General features: G+C 44.0%; 1 protein-coding gene across 1 annotated transcript in view; it reads right to left on the bottom strand.

The window, feature by feature from the left end:
* The window catches only part of CYFIP1 (cytoplasmic FMR1 interacting protein 1), a 53650-nt gene extending 39225 nt beyond the window's left edge, over window positions 1-14425 (bottom strand). The window contains exons 1-10 of the mRNA XM_015851161.2: window positions 14266-14425; window positions 5014-5137; window positions 4759-4848; window positions 4078-4155; window positions 3311-3412; window positions 2172-2353; window positions 1421-1517; window positions 1148-1276; window positions 496-600; window positions 212-303 (exon numbers count right to left, since the gene is read on the bottom strand). Of these exons, the coding sequence (XP_015706647.1) occupies window positions 212-303; window positions 496-600; window positions 1148-1276; window positions 1421-1517; window positions 2172-2353; window positions 3311-3412; window positions 4078-4155; window positions 4759-4848; window positions 5014-5130 (992 nt within the window). The 5' untranslated portion in view covers window positions 5131-5137; window positions 14266-14425. The remainder of the gene's footprint in view (window positions 1-211; window positions 304-495; window positions 601-1147; window positions 1277-1420; window positions 1518-2171; window positions 2354-3310; window positions 3413-4077; window positions 4156-4758; window positions 4849-5013; window positions 5138-14265) is intronic.
* Window positions 14426-17983: the final 3558 nt, after the last annotated feature.

The raw sequence follows: 17983 nt of genomic DNA, 5'->3' as shown, positions 1-17983 counted from the left end.
GAAAGATGGTTAAATAACCTGTCCTTTCCATTGTATCTACTATGCAAAGTACATTAATAGTGAAATACCCACACCAAAAAATGGACCAAGGTGAAAATCCTATTTAAAGTAATTACCATAGATTATTATCAGGTGATTATGAAATTATACCTTATGGGTCTGAACTTCCCCAGCCCATATACTCCCCTCTCTGTATCCTTGTCCTACCTACCTCGACTTGTTTTCCTCATAATGGGCACTTGTCTTGATGTATCTTGCAAGTTCAATCTGCATATCACCGAATAAAGGAACCACCTGCAGCTGCTGCACAAAGGGAATAGATTAGATTAGATAAATGATTAAATATGCATCTTAGTGAAAGGAAAATGCTATTCACCCAGTGATAGTCCAAAGTGATCTTTGTTGTATTTGATTATATTAATCTGGCCGTCAATTTAAAATGCAGGGGGAACTGCCTTCTACATTACATATTAGGAAATGCTTATCTTAACCAACCTTAAAGAATTTGTCAATCTTGGCTAAATTTATCCTTTTTTTTGCATCCAGCTTGTAGATGTTACTGACACTTCCATCCATCAGGTACAATCCAAAGCCCATAACCTGGCAAAAGAAAAAGAAACAAAGCTCTCTGCAAAAGAACCTCAGGGGTAAAAACACGCTGAAAACATAAGACAAACACTCAGTATTTACTCCATACTTCTTTCTTCTTCTACTTCTTTCGCTTATCAACCAACTGATACACATTGCCTGGCACTCTTCTATTAAATGTACTTATATGAGCTAAATTTTTCTGATTACTTACCCTAATTTTTAAGTTACTTGTTTCCTCAAAGCTTTGATACGCAGCATCACCTCCAGAAGCCTTTTTATTTGCCACCTATCTAGAACTAAGGTTCCCTAGTTCCCTTCTGTTGTTGTTATACTTCATAGAAACACCACTCTATAGAATTAGTTTCCCAACAAGGCTGCAGTTCAGTTAGACTAACCTCAATTTATGAAGAACAAAAATGGATTAGAAGTTTCCTTAACAGATTCAGTGTTAAAAGTTCATGTGGTTCTGGCAAAAGGAAACAAAAATCCAAGAAGAATGCAAACATCTTTGTTCTGCTTCAACCTTTCTTTAAGTTTGTACTGAAAAGAAACTTACTTTCAAAAGCATATGTTTCTCGCTGGGGGTTAGATACATTTTGTTTTCATAGTAGTCCACACACAAATTCACAATATCTGCAAGCAGTTCTTCATAGCCAACAATCACCTCCAACTGCTGCTGTAACGACTGGAAAAAAAAAAAAAGGAGAAAGGACATTAGTCAAGAAGTTACAGTCCCTTAGGATCAGCAGCTACTACCAAACTGAAAGGGTTTTCTTTTAAAGGTTTTATACAGCATTCAGTATTTTGGAAAAAGGCAATTGAAGCTTACCTGTGTTATCTTGTTGTGATTAGCAAGGAACATGGAGAGATTCTGGGACTCTTGAATGGATTGAGGATCTGCCATTTTCCGTAGGAACTGAGCAGCTCTTTGCAAATAGAAAATAAAACAACCATATTTCCCTTCAGTGGCAATGCTTGTAAGCAAACTCATCCCCTCTCAACACACTCATCTCTGCATCTATCGGGTAGTCAATAGAACCTGTAACTATCAGTACAATCAGTACAATGGCAACACCATTTGTTGCATGTACAAGGTTACTGACCTTTGCATATCTCCCATCTCCTGAATCAGGCAGAAAAAGATTTTTACACATAAGGCTAGTGCTTTCTTGCCAAAGCTTCACAAAAACATGTTAGCCAAACCTACCCTTTTATTGACAATTCTTAAGAGCAACACTGAAATATCGTAAGAACAACTTTAAGTTACAAGCATCAAAACTGGATGCCAAAAACTGGAGTAGAACAAAAAGTCAGCTTTCTCTGAAACTTGAAAAGCAGTATTGAGCAGTGCATATCCAATACATTTAGTGAACGCCATGATAGAAGTACTTGCCAGTTTTGCCTCAAAAGACAGAACAATCTTTAGTTGCTGGAAGAGCAGCATAAAGAAAGTCAATTTAGTCAATGGTTTAGCTGCAGTAATTGCAGAAAAAGCTGCCCAAAAGGGAGCTACTGCTGCCATCTTGTGGGAGCTCTGTCTCCCCACAGCATAAATCCTGATCCTGTCCTTAAGAGCTCACCTCTTGTAGGCTGAATGGTCGTTCTTCACACTGCACTTCATATTCTTCAGCTCATCTAGTACTGCAAACATGTTGATAAATTTGCCCAGTGTGATCAGATACGCTTCAGAGACAAAGTCTTTTCTCCTCTCTGCATGGCACAAGCGTCTCACCTCCCCACAAAACCGTTCAATTGCATTTCTCTAACGAAACAAAAAAGAGTCAGAGAGTAAAAGCCACAATGTTTCCAAGATTCATCCCACAACCAGAGGTCTCACACCTGTCTGTCCTCCCCTCTTAACAACAGTCCACTTTGGTGCACCTATAAGAGGTGATGAAAAGCACCACCAAAGCAACAAAAACATTTAAGGCCTGTGAGGCCAACAACACATGAGCACGGCCTTTCCAGCTTCACCTCTGTGTACTACAAATGTCACAAAGGATTTCCTTATGACAGGCAGAACCTGCCTGGCACAATTGGAAATATTATCTGCAATCTGAAGTCAGAAAAATTTAAAATCCCTTTGAAACAAGTGATTTTATAGCAGAATAGTGATTAATGTCAGCACAGCCATCTTTGCACGTGGTTATTTGAGGGCTTATTTCCAAGTGTGCACCAGGGCCATCTGAGATTGCCTTACACATACACAAAATGTGTTGCACTTCTGTTCCTTCCATGGTGTCAGGGACCATGTGCAATTACCTTCTATTTTATCCTCAAAGTCTTAATGGAGGAATCTCTTTTTTAGGTGGTGGTGCGCAGCAATAGAACAAGGAGCAATGGGCAGAAGCTGGAACACAGGAAATTCCATACAAACACAAGGAAGAATTTATTTACTGTGAGAGTGGTGGCCCAGAGAGGTTGTGGAGTCTCCTTCTCTGGAGATACTCGAGAACCACCTGGATGCTTCCCACTGAGACCTGCTGTAGGGAACTGCTTTAGCAGGGAGTAGGATTCAATGATCACTAGAGGTCCCTTCCAACCCCTGCAATTCTCTTATTCTGTGAAACTCCTGAAGTTTTAGAAATGCTGCCCTTCTGAGAGATCTTTTTTTCCACCAAATTATAACGATTAAGTTGAATATCTGAGCATGTAATATCAAGCATACAGAATAAGCATATAATATTGCTAACAAATGTTTAATTTCTATTCCTTTTACCTGGAAATACATGAACTTCATAAGTTTTGTGACTTCTGGCTCCAGAACTTCTACTGTCTTCTCATAAATTTCCACTCTGTTAGGCTGCTCGTTGCACTTAACCTGAAGACAATTAGAAAGACCATCAATCACACTTACAGCTTTCCCAGATAAAAAAAAAAATTCCCTCAGAAACTCAGATCCCAAATGACAAACTAGAAAACATATTCTCATCTTAACTATACAAATTTAAGGCATCGATAGCTGGCATTAGTGAATCTTCGCCATTTTTCATCGAGTTTAAAAACAGAAATTGAGATTTATTTTTTTTTCTCTGTTATCTCTGTTCTTTGTGCATAAAAATATTTGCAAGCTGTTGCCAATTCACAACTTTAATTTTCCTGATGCATCTTAATATTCTTCCCATCCCATCCCCGTATCACCATTCCCAGACATGCATTCACAGGCTTTTATTTCTGCACACGGATCAAGAAAACACTGCATAGCTCTGACAAGGAGAAAATAACCATTTGAAAACCTAGGATGTTTAACCCAAATGCTAATTATCACATGCTGCATCACCTGTTAAACCTGCTCTGAATTTAAATGTTTGGGGAAGAAAAAAAAAAGAAGTCCAACTAGTTCCCATGTGTTAAGACACTGTTCTATGGCATGCACAGCTTGCTAATTCAGGGATCAAAGCAAACTTAATTTCAGAACTCATTACTAAATCTGTAACCAAGACAGAAGTGCACATGATACATGATGGTTTATTTCGGACCCTTTACCTGGGGAATGGCTCTTGAGCAGCTCCTCCATGTATACAACATGACAGCATATTCCTGGCCCTCTTCTAACATTTCATTCTGCAAGAGAGAAACTCGGTAACAATATAGCAGTGTAAAACATAGGAGTTAAATTCATTTCTCTGCCATTGTTCCAAAGTAAACTTTTTCTTATCAGAAAGTATATGTGCAAATGTGTATTGCAAGCTGAATGATACATCTTACTGCATGTTTTTTAAACCAGCACAAAACAACTAAAAGTTCAGAATGGAACAGTGTTTACAACCTGCAAGTTCCTTTGTATCCCAAAACAACAATATCACCAGCAGAGAGAGAGTTATGACTAACAAGTCTCATCTTCTATTGTGTAACTGTTATGTTAAATACCACAAAAGACCTGACACAAAAGCATGTCAATAAACAACAAATGTATACAGTGAGGAAGCCAAAAATAAACCCTCACTGTCACTACACTGACAGAGAAGCACAGGAAATTTTTTAAAACTACCGGCAATTATGTGCAAGAAAAGAAATGCCACACTCTTGTGTGTGTTACTGCCTCCTGGAAACGTTACAGGCAACTTCTTTTCTGTGACCACAATTCTTACAACGACATGCAAAATGACCCTTTATTTCCCTTTAATTCCAGCTAGCAGAGACGTATCTACCTGAACACCTTCTTACCATGCTAGAGTGGACTGTAGCTTGCTCAATGTATCTTGCAATACCAGTGACAAATGCATTTCTGTCCTCAAAGTTAGTGTTGAAGTTTGGCTGCAAAGAAAGCAAAATATCAAATCAAATTATTGGGAAGGAAAATAATTTTTACGTATCATAAATGCGAACAGTTCTGTTATTGTTATTTTGTTTGCTTGCTTTTTAAGAGTATATATTCTTGCAAAAGAACTGCAGTATTTTTTGTCTAAAATGACAGCAGACCTGGTAAAGCAGAGATGATGGTGGGGGTTCAATACACGGTTGCTGATCTGGCAATGGTAACTCTTCCAAGAGATCCACATTGGATAAGGCATCCTCCAGTGTTACTTGAGCAGTCATTTTGCAGCTGTGGTTAAAAAAATACATACATATATATGTATATGTATACATACATGTAACTGTAGTTGTTTTTTTTTCCTATATATACATCTAACCACTTAAACAGAAAACAAACAAATACCGCAAAGAGCAGGGAACCATTACTACTGTGGGAAACAGGTAGTTTCCCTTTGATGAAAACATTTCCTAGACACCATAATGGAAGAGGTACACCATCAAACCAAAACCCAGCCGGTTTCAGTATACAAGTTTAAAATGAATGTTAGGACTAACAACCTCCTCCTTACTTTATGACTTCAGAAACGCTTCTCTTCTTCCCTGCCACACCAAAACCAGAGGAAAGACTGACATCAAATTCACAGGAAAAAAGGACTGCCCTCAGATGTAACCATAAGGACAGTACCATCAATCTGAAGTTAAAAATAAACAAATGAAGAAACCACCAAAGACAACAAAGAGTAAAAGCAAAAACCAAAGCAAAGGGAAGGAAACACTCAGAACTGATAAACCACCTGCCCTCAGAGACCAACCAGCACGCTGAGCTGTAGCTGCAAAACCAACAAACCACACATGGAGAGAGCTCACCAACAGTTTCTAACAACTGCTGTCAGACAGGTCTGCAGGCATTTGCTTCTTGAAACCATCGATGGCTCCAGCTCTGCTTCGAGCCTGAGCAGGTAAGTTTTCATTAAAACAAATAAATAAGCAGTGCACATGTTGTACAACTTGCAGTCCCAGTTGAAAAATGATGAAGGACAGGACTGACAGGAGTGCTTGCTGACAGAGCTGCCTGCAGTCAGCACAGCTCCTTCACAGCCAATATGGTTATTCTTAAATGACAGGCAGGCAAAAGCCATAGCATCTTCCCTTCAATAAATAAACAAATGCCAAAAGAATTCCACATCTGGGCACAAGTCCCACAAGGAAGTTGAAGCCTATTATATGCTGAAAACTCCCTCTGAAAGCCAGGAGCACTCCTGTGCTGTTCAGGTGATGGAGCAGCAGCACAGGCTGCCCAGAGGCTGTGGGGTCTCCTCCTTGGGGATCTCCCAGAGCTGCCTGGATGTGGCCCTGGGCACCCTGCTCTGGGTGTCCCTGCTGGTCTCATTCTCTGGAGATATTCAAGACCTGCCTGGACGCCTACCTGTGCAACCTGGTGTAGGGAACCTGCTTTGGCAGGGGGGTTGGACTCAATGATCTCTGGAGGTCCCTTCCAACCCCTACAATTCTGTGATTCTGGAGCTGGGGCTGGAGCAAGTAGGCCCTGAGGGCTCTGCCAACCTCAGCCATACTGTGATCCTTCTACCCCTCCTCAAACACAGCCCTGTTTCCCAGTGTGGAACAAGAGCCAAAGATACAGATACTAGAAAAGTAATTTAGAACTAATAACCAAAGGATAAGCAAAGCCCAAACTCTCTCTCACTTACACTGCAGTCCATTTAACAGCACCAATCTGAGAAATGCCCCTCAGCAGGACGGATGCACAGGGCTACGAAAGGAAGACTTCCTGCTGCCCCTCAGACTGTGAGAAGAAACACAGGAAAGGACATTTTTTCCAAGCCCTTCGGCATGATTTCACAAAGATAGAGCAGCATTCTGTGAATTGGGAGAATGTAAGCAAATGGGCGCGCACTGTTACAAAAGCCCTCTTGTGCTAAGGTTGCTGACAGACTCCCTTGGTAACTGCCATCCACACAGCTGGTGTTCGGCTGGCCAAGCCACCATTTTGGCAAGCCTGTCCTCCACTTTTCCTATCCTGTTATCTAGCAAGACATGAAAGAAGAAACTCCTTTCTGCCCAGCTCTGACACATTTGCATATATTGAGGGCAGCAGAGGAAGGGGATGAGTTCTGATCAGGAGGAGTTCTTCTAGGTGAAACCACTGGGCCACAGCATTAGTATTTCAACAGTCTCCCTTCAGGCAGAGAATATGAGAAACTTCAAAGACCTCCTTCAAAAAATCACAAGCCATAGTCTGATTATGAGTTCACCTCAATAAGAAGAGATTAAAACGTTGTAGGTACACTGATAATTACAGCTACATGGTAAATTTACTCAAGCAGCAAGGTTTACTTTCTTACTACACTCCTGTGATGCTGTATTTTCAGCTGAGTGGAATTTTCCAGGACTGATTTGCTCATGACACATGAGAATTACTTCAAAACAATCCTTTTTCTTCCTTTTTTTTCTGTTTCTTCTGCCTTTGCATCACGGCCCATCATTACGGCACTGAAGTCAAAATGCATTCCAGGAACATGCTTTCCTGGACATGCACAACTTAATTAAAAGCCATTTGTTATCTTGCATCCTCCCTCCAGGAGAATCACACACATCTGCATGCTGGTTAGTTAAATTTTAGTGTCTGATGAGCACACCCATCTTCGTAAGCAGGAGGAAGCAGTGTCTGTGCTGATTCCCAGACTCTTTCCAGACTGCAAAGCTAGCAGACAAGGAATCCCTGTCTCCTGCACAGACAAGCAGCAGACTTACCATGCAAATTCCCACTGCATCCAAGGCTCAGAGGTATCAATCATGGGGTGGGGCTTTTCTGCTTTTTTATAGGGCAACACCACCAACTAGCTTGAATTAAAATATTCTTCTTTCTCTTCATTTGTGGAGGAGACAAGCACCAGATGGGCCTGACCTGCTTAGAGCAGTCTGTAGTGCAGAGAACAACATCTTTGCTAAAGATTAATTCCAAGCATACCAGAAAATGCTTAGCATGCATATTTCACCCTTGCTCTCATTCTTGGCACAAGGATGTAGCTCTCCTGGCAGGGGGACCTTGCTTGGAGGGGGCATGATGGATAAGGCTGTACTAGACGATCTTAGAGGTCTTTTCCAACCCGAACAATTCTTTGAGTCTACATAAGAGGACTGCTTAGAGTCATATGACTCTTAGACATAAGAGTCTACAAGAGGACTGCTATAATACTGTTCCAATCTCAAGATCAACTTCTGTTGTTGTTTTTAAATCTCCTACACCCAAAGGAATTAAGGATTTTTTTTTTTAAATGAGGAAAAGAATAAAAACACTTTCGAGTTTTTAAGATATCTTCTAGTGACAGAGTTACACAGGTTAGATTATTTATCAAAGAAGAAATTAGAAGACAACTCATGCACAGTCTATAATTACCAAAACAGGAAAACGATGCTAGATGTTAGGAGATAGTTCAAGAAAGAGCACACAAAGTCCTGCAGATGTAAGTGAATTTAGGTAAATATAAGCTTCATGAGACCTTCTTGTAAGTACAGAAATCACCAGGCATTTCCTCTTTCACTTCTTCTTCCAGAACCAAGTCTTCCACAGAAACAACCTCTAATGGCCTCAAGGATCTACCCAGCTGAACCTGAAAAACCCTCTGATTCTCAGTGTAAGAAGTTCAACCTTGTAACTGGGTTTGCTAATCTCTACTGACTTTCTTTTCCATCATTCACTCAAAGTTCTGAAAATCCAGAAGTCTGTATGGATTTATCCGCACAGAACCATCAGAGTAGTAACTCAATAACCCTGTTATTGTCCGGGATGTTCAGGGAATTGGTTTTGGTAAGGTCATGTTCTACATAACCCAAGAAGATCTCAAGCATTTGTGAAAGAAGTATTTTTACTAGAATTCTGAAATCCTCAAGGTTGGGTTTAAACAATACATAAAAAAAAAAACCTGCTGGATTACAGAAGCTCTAGAATATTTTCTGACTTCATAGATGACAACGCCATTTAATTTGACTGAATGCAGGTGCTGGGAAGAGATTCTCCCTGTCCATTTGCAGACCACTGGAAGCATTTCTCATTTTGTGTTTAAATAGATGCACTGCATTTCCAAGTGTTTGTGCATGTTCCCAGGCTCAAAATAAGACAAAAAGGAAGTCTGTCTGCTCTTTAAACAGCACTTCCTCTGACACTGGCTCTCTTCCCTCCCAAGCTTGCAAAAGCATCTTTGAATTCCAAATTAAATGAAGAATGTTAAATTAAGCCTAGAGCGGGTCCTGAGAATTACAAATGCATTGCAAGGCAGGAATTTAAACATGCATCTACATGAGGGTTTTTGTTTTGTTTTTAAATAAGCTTAAATAAGTAAATGAAAAATAAGCAAATGAAAGCTTACCCTACTTTTTAGGGCAGGTGAAAATGGTGAAAATAAGGGAAATTCTACATTCTCTATAAATGTGTATTTAAGGAAGGGAAAAATAAGTACATCTCTGTCTGGCATCAGAAATAGTGATGCCAGCAGGAGCAGGAAGTAACCATGCCCCTGTGCTCAACCCCAATGGGGCTGTAGTTCAAGTGCTGTGTTCAGTTTGAGGTCTCTCACTGGAAGAAAGGCATTGAGGCCCTGGAGTGTGTCCAGAGAAGGGCAACGAAGCTGTAAGGGATCTGGAGCACAAGTCTACAAAATCCAGCTGAGGGAACTGGGATTGCTCAGCCTGGAGGAGGCTCAGGGGAAACCTTATTGCTCTCTACAGCTGCCTGAAGGGAGCTTGTGGTGAGCTGGGGGTCAGCCTCTTCTCCCATGTAACCAGTGATAGGACTACACGGAATGGCTACACAGAAAGGGATAAACGTAAAAGGACATCTGAACGGTCAGTTAAACTGCAGCGTGTGAGACCAGCCTCAGTGAACTCCCTAGGAAACAATGACAATATTCGCACAGGAACAGGCTTGGTCTACACAGCAGAAGTTGTTTAGTTTTATCTCTGTAGCAATGCAACATTTTGTCGTTTCTTCTGCTCCCTTGTGTCATTTTTCTATTTAATGGCTTGCAGAAAAATCAATTAACTCATAGAAAAATGAAGATAAATTGTTTCAATACTCCTTGCAATGTTCCTACCCAGGATAATCACAATCATAGAATGGCCTGGTTGAAAAGGACCACAATCACAGAATCACAGAATGACCCGGGTTGGAAGGGACCTCAAGGATCAGTCAGTTCCAACCCCCTGCCTGGCAGGGCCACCAAACATACACATTTACTAGATCAGGTTGCCAGGCCCCGTACCACCCTGGTCCTTGAACCCTCCAAGGACGGGGCATCCAGCACACTCCTGCGGCACCTGTTCCAGGGCCCAACCACTCTCCTAGTGAAGAAATGATCATGTAGTTTCAACCCCCTGCTATGTGCAGAGTCACCAGCCACCAGACCAGGCTGCCCGGAGCCACATCCAGCCTGGCCTTGAATGCCTCCAGGGATGGGGCATCCACAACCTCCTTGGGCAACCTGTTCCAGTGCATCACCACCCTCTGTGTGAGTAACTTCCTCCTATCTTAACAGTAAGAAACTGAAACGATCTTTTAGAAGACACTAGTTGGTGAAATATACAGTTTTTCCATGAATTAAACCTCAAATGCAACAGCTGATCAGCTGCATATTCTGAGTACACAGAAACAATTTTATTAAATTGATAGGTAAACTGCTTCACAGACAAGCAATATGCCAGATCTGCTCTGTGTGAATGCTCTTTTTCAGTGCTGGGTTGACAGAATCTGCCTTTTTGTGAAGGGGATTAATGCAGTGTGGTTGTTGGGGTTTTTTTTGTTGCAGGAGTGAAGCAATTCTGTGTTCCTAAGCAACAGATTAGCATAAACTGAAGGAACAAATAAAAATGCTTTTCTCATCATTTATTGACCCACCTTATTAAAGGAAGAGACCAAAGGAAGCAGGCGACAGCTGACAACCCTTTATGCAACAGACCTGACGTACAGCTCAGCTTTCAACAAGCAGCTTGCGTTTGGAATAAACAAGGCTCAGTAAACACAAAAGGGAAAACTAAAAATTCCAGTGCTGAATTATCCCACCCAGCAACACAGCAGATCCCAGAAGGGTCAGATCAGGGCAATGGTTCACCTAGAGCCAGGCTCCTGAGTGCACTTGACTAACTCCCCTTCTCTTTCTCAGGGCAGTGGTCACAGCCCCAACCTGCCAGAGTTTAAGGAACATTTGGACACTGCTCTCAGTCATAAGGTTTGAATTTTGGGTGGTGCTGTATGGAACCAGGAACTGGACTTTATGGTCCTCTGGGGTGCCATGCACCTCAGAACATTCTCTGATTCTATTCTTTACCCTTCACACAATTCACTTCTCCCCTGTTGTTTAATCTTTTCTCCTTGCCTTGCTGTGCTGTCCTGCTGCTCCATCTGCTGCAGCTGTCCTTGATGCATTTTCTCCATGCCTCCATTTCAGATTCTTCTGCTACTTCAGGAGTTTCTGCTGTGCCACATGGATGTGCTCAGAGGCAGCACAGCATGGCACCGCTTTGGGAACGGTTAACAAAGGTGCACCTCAGTGCATGCACTGGAAACAGCAGTGGCTGGTAGGCAGAGAACCTGTCTGCCATGTTATAGGTGAGGGAGCCACGGGGACTAAAAGGGCCTCCTGGAGTCCTTATATGCAAATACAAACAATAGCCAAGTTCTTAAACTGTACCTTCATTTCACCAGAGCTGGGACAAGAAAACAAAGCAGAAAACATTGTTTTCTCCAGGGACTGCATTCTTTCTAAGCCATTTTCCTGATGGAACACTAATAGTCTTTACATGTGTCTTCAGTTTTCGTTTTCCTTTAAATAGGCTCATCACCTGATGAGTTTTATTCTTTCATTTTCATACAGTAAATGAAAAAATGCAGTCTTAGCAAAAATTCTTCATCTAAAGCTTTACTTCTGGCATCACACAGAATCACAGAATGACCCGGGTTGGAAGGGACCTCAAGGATCATGTAGTTCCAACCCCCCTGCCTGGCAGGGCCACCAAACATACACATTTACTACATCAGGTTGCCCAGGGCCCCGTCCAACCTGGTCTTGAACACCTCCAAGGACGGGGCATCCACAACCTCCCTGGGCAGCCTGTTCCAGGGCCTAACCACTCTCCTAGTAAAGAACTTCCCCCTAACATCCAACCTAAATCTTCCCTCTTTTAACTTAAAACCATTTCCCCATGTCCTGCATCACCTGAAAAGTATCTACATGTCAATCCTGAGCAGTGTGTCCTAACAGTTAACCTGAACTTCACGTTCAGAACATAAAAGGCAGCACACTCTCCTATTGATTTAGCAGATGTCAGTGAACCCTCTTGAAATAACCGGGGCTGTACTGAGAGAAGAACAGAAGTCAAGCTCAGATCTATATCATTATAGATAGATTATATAGCCAATAAAGTGCCCATGCCCTATAGCCAGTATCTCCTAGTAGCTGCTCTGACTATGAAATAATGGTGCAGATCCACTTAGAACCACAGAACAGCTGCCTGGCCCAAAGACCACCACATTCACCTTTATTTCTCTATGAGAAGGAATGCAAGGCACACCAATGAATCTCACATTCGTTACATCACTACAATGGCTTACTATGGTGTGCCATAGTAAGTACAGCCATTTAAGATCGTATAAACAACAACAGTTCAGAAACCCGCACTGTCACCGCTGAAAGAGAAGCCAAGTCAATCATGTGGCTGACTTCTGCTGTGACATAACGTGCTGCTCAACACCCAAGTTTACTTTTACTTGTCTGTACAGCAAAGGAACCACAAGAAGAATCTGCCCCAGGAATGCAGAGTAATGAGTGTAAAATGAAACTGTCTTGACTCACATGTAAAATAGATAGGGTAATTATGTTAAAATTTGTTTTCTTTTGCATAACAGTGCAAGTGATCCCAGCAGCTTCTGGGCCAGCAGATGAATAAAACTGAGCCGGAGGAGCTTTATATGAGGGCTTTTTGTTCCACTTTATGTAACTTATCACAGAATCACAGAATTGCAGGGGTTGGAAGGGACCTCTAGAGATCATTGAGTCCAAACCCCTGCCAAAGCAGGCTCCCTACACCACGTCACACAGGTAGGCGTCCAGGAGGGTCTTGAATATCTCCAGAGAAGGAGACTCCAGGACTTATAGCTCCCATACAACTCCTCTGAAGCTTCCATGCCTTCAACAGACCTCAGACTGAGGTTATCACAAATCTCTGAGAAGCAAAACAAGAAATAAACGTCTCATGATCCTGAGAAACAGGTTATGGAAAGACTATGACAAGCACTCTCAGGATCCAATTGCCTTCCAGGACAGCTCTCTTTCAGAGAGAATAAACAAAGCATTAACCAAAACCAAAGAGCACATCAGGCAAACTTTTAACATAAATCACGCAGCTGGAACTGATATCTGTCAATTACATAATTAACACTTTAAGGTCAACTTCTCAGTCTGAAGCTTTAGGGTAACCCTGTTCACAGAATCACAGAATTGTAGGGGCTGGAAGGGACCTCTAGAGATCATCGAGTCCAACCCCCCTGCCAAAGCAGGCTCCCTACACCACGTCACACAGGTAGGCATCCAGACGGGTCTTGAATATCTCCAGAGAAGGAGACTCCACCACCTCCCTGGGCAGCCTGTTCCAGTGCTCCGTCACTCTCACTGTAAAGAAGTTCTTGCGCATATTCGTGCGGAACACGAGTTCGGTTGAGCAGAACTCAAACACTGCTCCATTCTCCTTGTGACCCTCAGCAGGACCTGCCCAAATGCAGCGTCCATTCAGCAGCCCCACATTCTGCAGGCTGCTTCTGAGCACCCCCACCTCTTTCTTGGTCCTGGAAGCTACAGAAACACTGCTGCCTACGCCAGCCAGACCTCACAGACCTGTCGTTTGGGAATGCTTAGAAAGCCTTCAGCATTAGGCCAGGAAGAGCTCCGTGATGAAAAAGGCAGGGTTTATGAAAGGATGCAGGGATAAGTGAGATAAGGACGAGAAACAGCAGAGCGCTGATATGAGAACCAGCATCAGTTTCACGCACGCAGCCTTATAACTAAGGAGAAACCCCCTCAGACAGCTTTCCTCCCCTCCAACACACGCCGTGCAGCCACAGAGCTCCCTGTTATACATAACGACGCACATGCCCAAACTCTGCCCAGACCCCCCGCCGAACGATGCGGGAATTCGGTTCCCACCGAGGTAGCATTAACTCATGGCCCCAACCCATCAGACGGCACACGAAACCCAGCGGTGGAACCGTGAGGAGCGGCGGGACGCGCCCCGGGCTCAGCGCTCCGGACCGGGCAGGGGGCGAGGCCGCACCCCAAGCGCCGTCGCTCCGGGCCCGGCCGGGCCAGGCCGCTCCGCTTCCCGGGAATGGCTGCCGCGGAGGCTGCTCACCCTCTCGGCGCCGCCGGCTCCCGAGAACGGCGCTGCCCGACGACGGGGACCCGTCCGGAGCTCGGCTCGGCTGTGAGAGCGGCGCTGGGCCGGCTGCTCGCTCCTGGGCCGCGCCCGGCGGGGAGTTTCCTGTGTGAGTCACCGGACTGGGAGCCGCGCAGGGAAACACCCTTCCTGCGACCCAGCCCCTCCTCCCGCCGCCCGTCCCAAGCCTGACGCCCCTTCCCTTCCTTTCTTCCCTTCTTCCCTTCTTCCCTTCTTCCCTTCCCTCCCGGGCCGGCCCCTCCTCCTGCCGGCGTCTTGCTCAAACAACGGCAGCTTGTTTCGCCGCTATACAAAAGGCCGCGCTCCCGTCCGAATGGCTGAGGGGACAGCGGTACTGGGGCACCACGGCCACATTCATCTGTGTGGAAAACTAATGCGGTTTCTTTCCTTCCCTTCACCTCTTCGGCAGGACCCCAAGGAAGGGTCGAGGATCTAACCTTGAGGAATCAAAGGGGACGCAACAGAAAACCGTCTGGAAGCATTTCCTCTAGGTGGTGCTCATGTATGGCTTGTTTTCGTAGCCGAAGAGCTGCTGCTTCTTCCTTAAAGGCTGGCAGGATCGCTGAGTTAATGTAGGCCAGGTGAACAAACACACCGTGTGTGAGGGGCTGCTGCCAGTCTGCAACCCCTAATGGCCTTTGGAAAGTGGGAGTAAGCTGTAAAGCCCATCACTCTCAGTACTTCAACCTCTGACTAATGGAATGATTCCACCCGTTCCACATCAGCAAGAATTCCAGCAGTTTATTGTTGGATGTGGCTACTTGTTCTTCTCTGATAAAATACTTCCATAATATATGTTGAGTGCATATGTTATATGCTAGGCACAGGGGTTGGAAGTACATGATCCTTGAGGTCCCTTCCAACCTGGGTCATTCTGTGATTCTGTGATTCTATAGAATTGTTTGCATTGGAAGGGAGAGTTACAGGACACCTAGTCCAACTCCCCTGCAATGAGCAGGGACACCCACAGCTACATCAGGTTGCTNCCCTTCTTCCCTTCCCTCCCGGGCCGGCCCCTCCTCCTGCCGGCGTCTTGCTCAAACAACGGCAGCTTGTTTCGCCGCTATACAAAAGGCCGCGCTCCCGTCCGAATGGCTGAGGGGACAGCGGTACTGGGGCACCACGGCCACATTCATCTGTGTGGAAAACTAATGCGGTTTCTTTCCTTCCCTTCACCTCTTCGGCAGGACCCCAAGGAAGGGTCGAGGATCTAACCTTGAGGAATCAAAGGGGACGCAACAGAAAACCGTCTGGAAGCATTTCCTCTAGGTGGTGCTCATGTATGGCTTGTTTTCGTAGCCGAAGAGCTGCTGCTTCTTCCTTAAAGGCTGGCAGGATCGCTGAGTTAATGTAGGCCAGGTGAACAAACACACCGTGTGTGAGGGGCTGCTGCCAGTTTGCAACCTCTAATGGCCTTTGGAAAGTGGGAGTAAGCTGTAAAGCCCATCACTCTCAGTACTTCAACCTCTGACTTATGGAATGATTCCACCCGTTCCACATCAGCAAGAATTCCAACAGTTTGTTGTTTGATGTGGCTACTTGATCTTCTCTGATAGAATACTTCCATAATGTATGTTGAGTGCGTATGTTATAGAATTGTTTGCATTGGAAGGGAGAGTTACAGGACACCTAGTCCAACTCCCCTGCAATGAGCAGGGACACCCACAGCTACATCAGGTTGCTCAGAGCCCCATCCGGCCTGACCTTGAATGTCTATGATCTCTATGATCCATCACCTCTCTGTGCAATGTGTTTGTATCAGTGGAATGAATCTCACCCATCACAGCCCATGATCCCTCGCTTCTTTTTCCCCGCTAGTGGAGCTATCTGCTCTTTAATGACATCCCTATGCTCCAATTCATACCAACCCATAAATTTAAAATATTGATAATTGATTATATGCAGCTTCTTTGTCTATCGAGATCTTTTCCACCTTTTTCTATGCTGGAATTAGAGGATGATCCCATTTCACCACCTGGATTGGATGTCTACATTCTCATGTAACATGAAGCAGGCTTATCAGTATTACATTCTGCAATGCACCCATGACTCCTTGCTTTCCATTTTTTGTGCAATTTAAGTACTGCAATGACTGTACTTGATTAAGAGTTTCAGCGGGTCTTTGTGACTTCTTGTTTCACTGTATCACCAGCTTCTTGTTTTACCGTATCATCCCTCGTTACTGCACAAGTCAATACAGGCCTCCTGGGCCTGAAGTCCTGCCTATGTATGTCTAAGATGCTTATTTACTCCCGTTTTACACCTTTCCACCCTGGTATTTCAGTAACTGAGCTTAACAGTATGCCTACCTATCCATTTAATTTTTACCTGCTTCTTTTTATCCTCACTAAGGAGATAACACAACACAGGAACGTGCTGTGATCTGCCATGATCCAACACAGAAAGGTATTTATGAAGCCATACAAATCACAGAGATGTGGGAATGTTTTCCTGTAAGTGAGCAAAAGAGTATAGGAGGAGAGCTGGCAACATGTAGATCTGTAGAGTTAATATCATTTAAATGCAAATGGGGGTGGATTTTTTTTATGAGCACGCAATTTAGAGATGGTATCTTTAATCCATGCTACCAAGGAAACCATGCAATCAGCGACTGCTTGCTAACTGGCTTTGCTATCAATATCTTGACACTAGGAAAGGTCCTTAAGGACCTAGTTAATCAGGAGGTTATTAAACTAAACAACAAAGAAAGCATTAGAGAAGTTCTGAAATCTGTTCTAAAATGGGGCCTAGATGCCATAGAAGATCACAAGAAAGAAAAGGAAGGGAAGTACTGAGGCTGATAGATAAGGGCCTCTATGCTGTAACTTCTAACAGTGCATCGAGAAGTTAGAGAGGAAAAAAGAAATGTGGAAGTAAAGTGTAGCCAAAAAAGCCAATGGCATACTGGGGTGTATTAAAAAGAGCATGTCCAGGTGGTCGAAGGAGGTGATCCTCCCCCTCTACTCTGCCCTGGTGAGGCCTCATCTGGAATATTGTGTCCAGTTCTGGGCTCCCCAGTACAAAAAAGACAGAGATCTCTTGGAAAGAGTCCAGCAGAGGGCCACGAAGATGGTGAAGGGCCTGGAGCATCTCCCCTATGAGAGACTTAGGGAACTGGGTCTGTTTAGCCTTGAGAAAAGAAGGCTGAGAGGGGAATTGATCCAGGTTTATAAATACCTGGGGTGTGAGAGCCATAGTGGTGAGGCTGGTCTCTTTTCAGTAGTGCATGGGGACAGGACTAGGGGTAATGGGATGAAAGTACAGCATAGGAAGTTCCGCACAAATGTGTGGAAGAACTTCTTTACAGTGAGGGTGACGGAGCACTGGAACAGGCTGCCCAGGGAGGTGGTGGAGTCTCCTTCTCTGGAGATATTCAAGGCCCGCCTGGACGCCTACCTGTGTGACATGGTGTAGGGAGCCTGCTTTGGCAGGGGGGTTGGACTCAAACTCTAGAGGTCCCTTCCAACCCCTACAATTCTGTGATTCATATAAGACTGGCAATATTTATACGTATAAAGTAATGCAGCAAATTCACAGCTCCAAAAGCAGCTTTATGACATGAGCCGCGGTTTCACAGCTGTTATTAATGTACAGCACTCATACAGTAGAAACACCCCTCTAACTTTAGTAAGTTACCATTTAGATTCAAGCAGAAACTCCCGCACACAATTGG

Source organism: Coturnix japonica, chromosome 1 (genome assembly GCF_001577835.2).
Source record: "Coturnix japonica isolate 7356 chromosome 1, Coturnix japonica 2.1, whole genome shotgun sequence".
Classification (NCBI taxonomy): Eukaryota; Metazoa; Chordata; class Aves; order Galliformes; family Phasianidae; genus Coturnix; species Coturnix japonica.
This window is presented reverse-complemented; position numbering and strand designations above follow the sequence as displayed.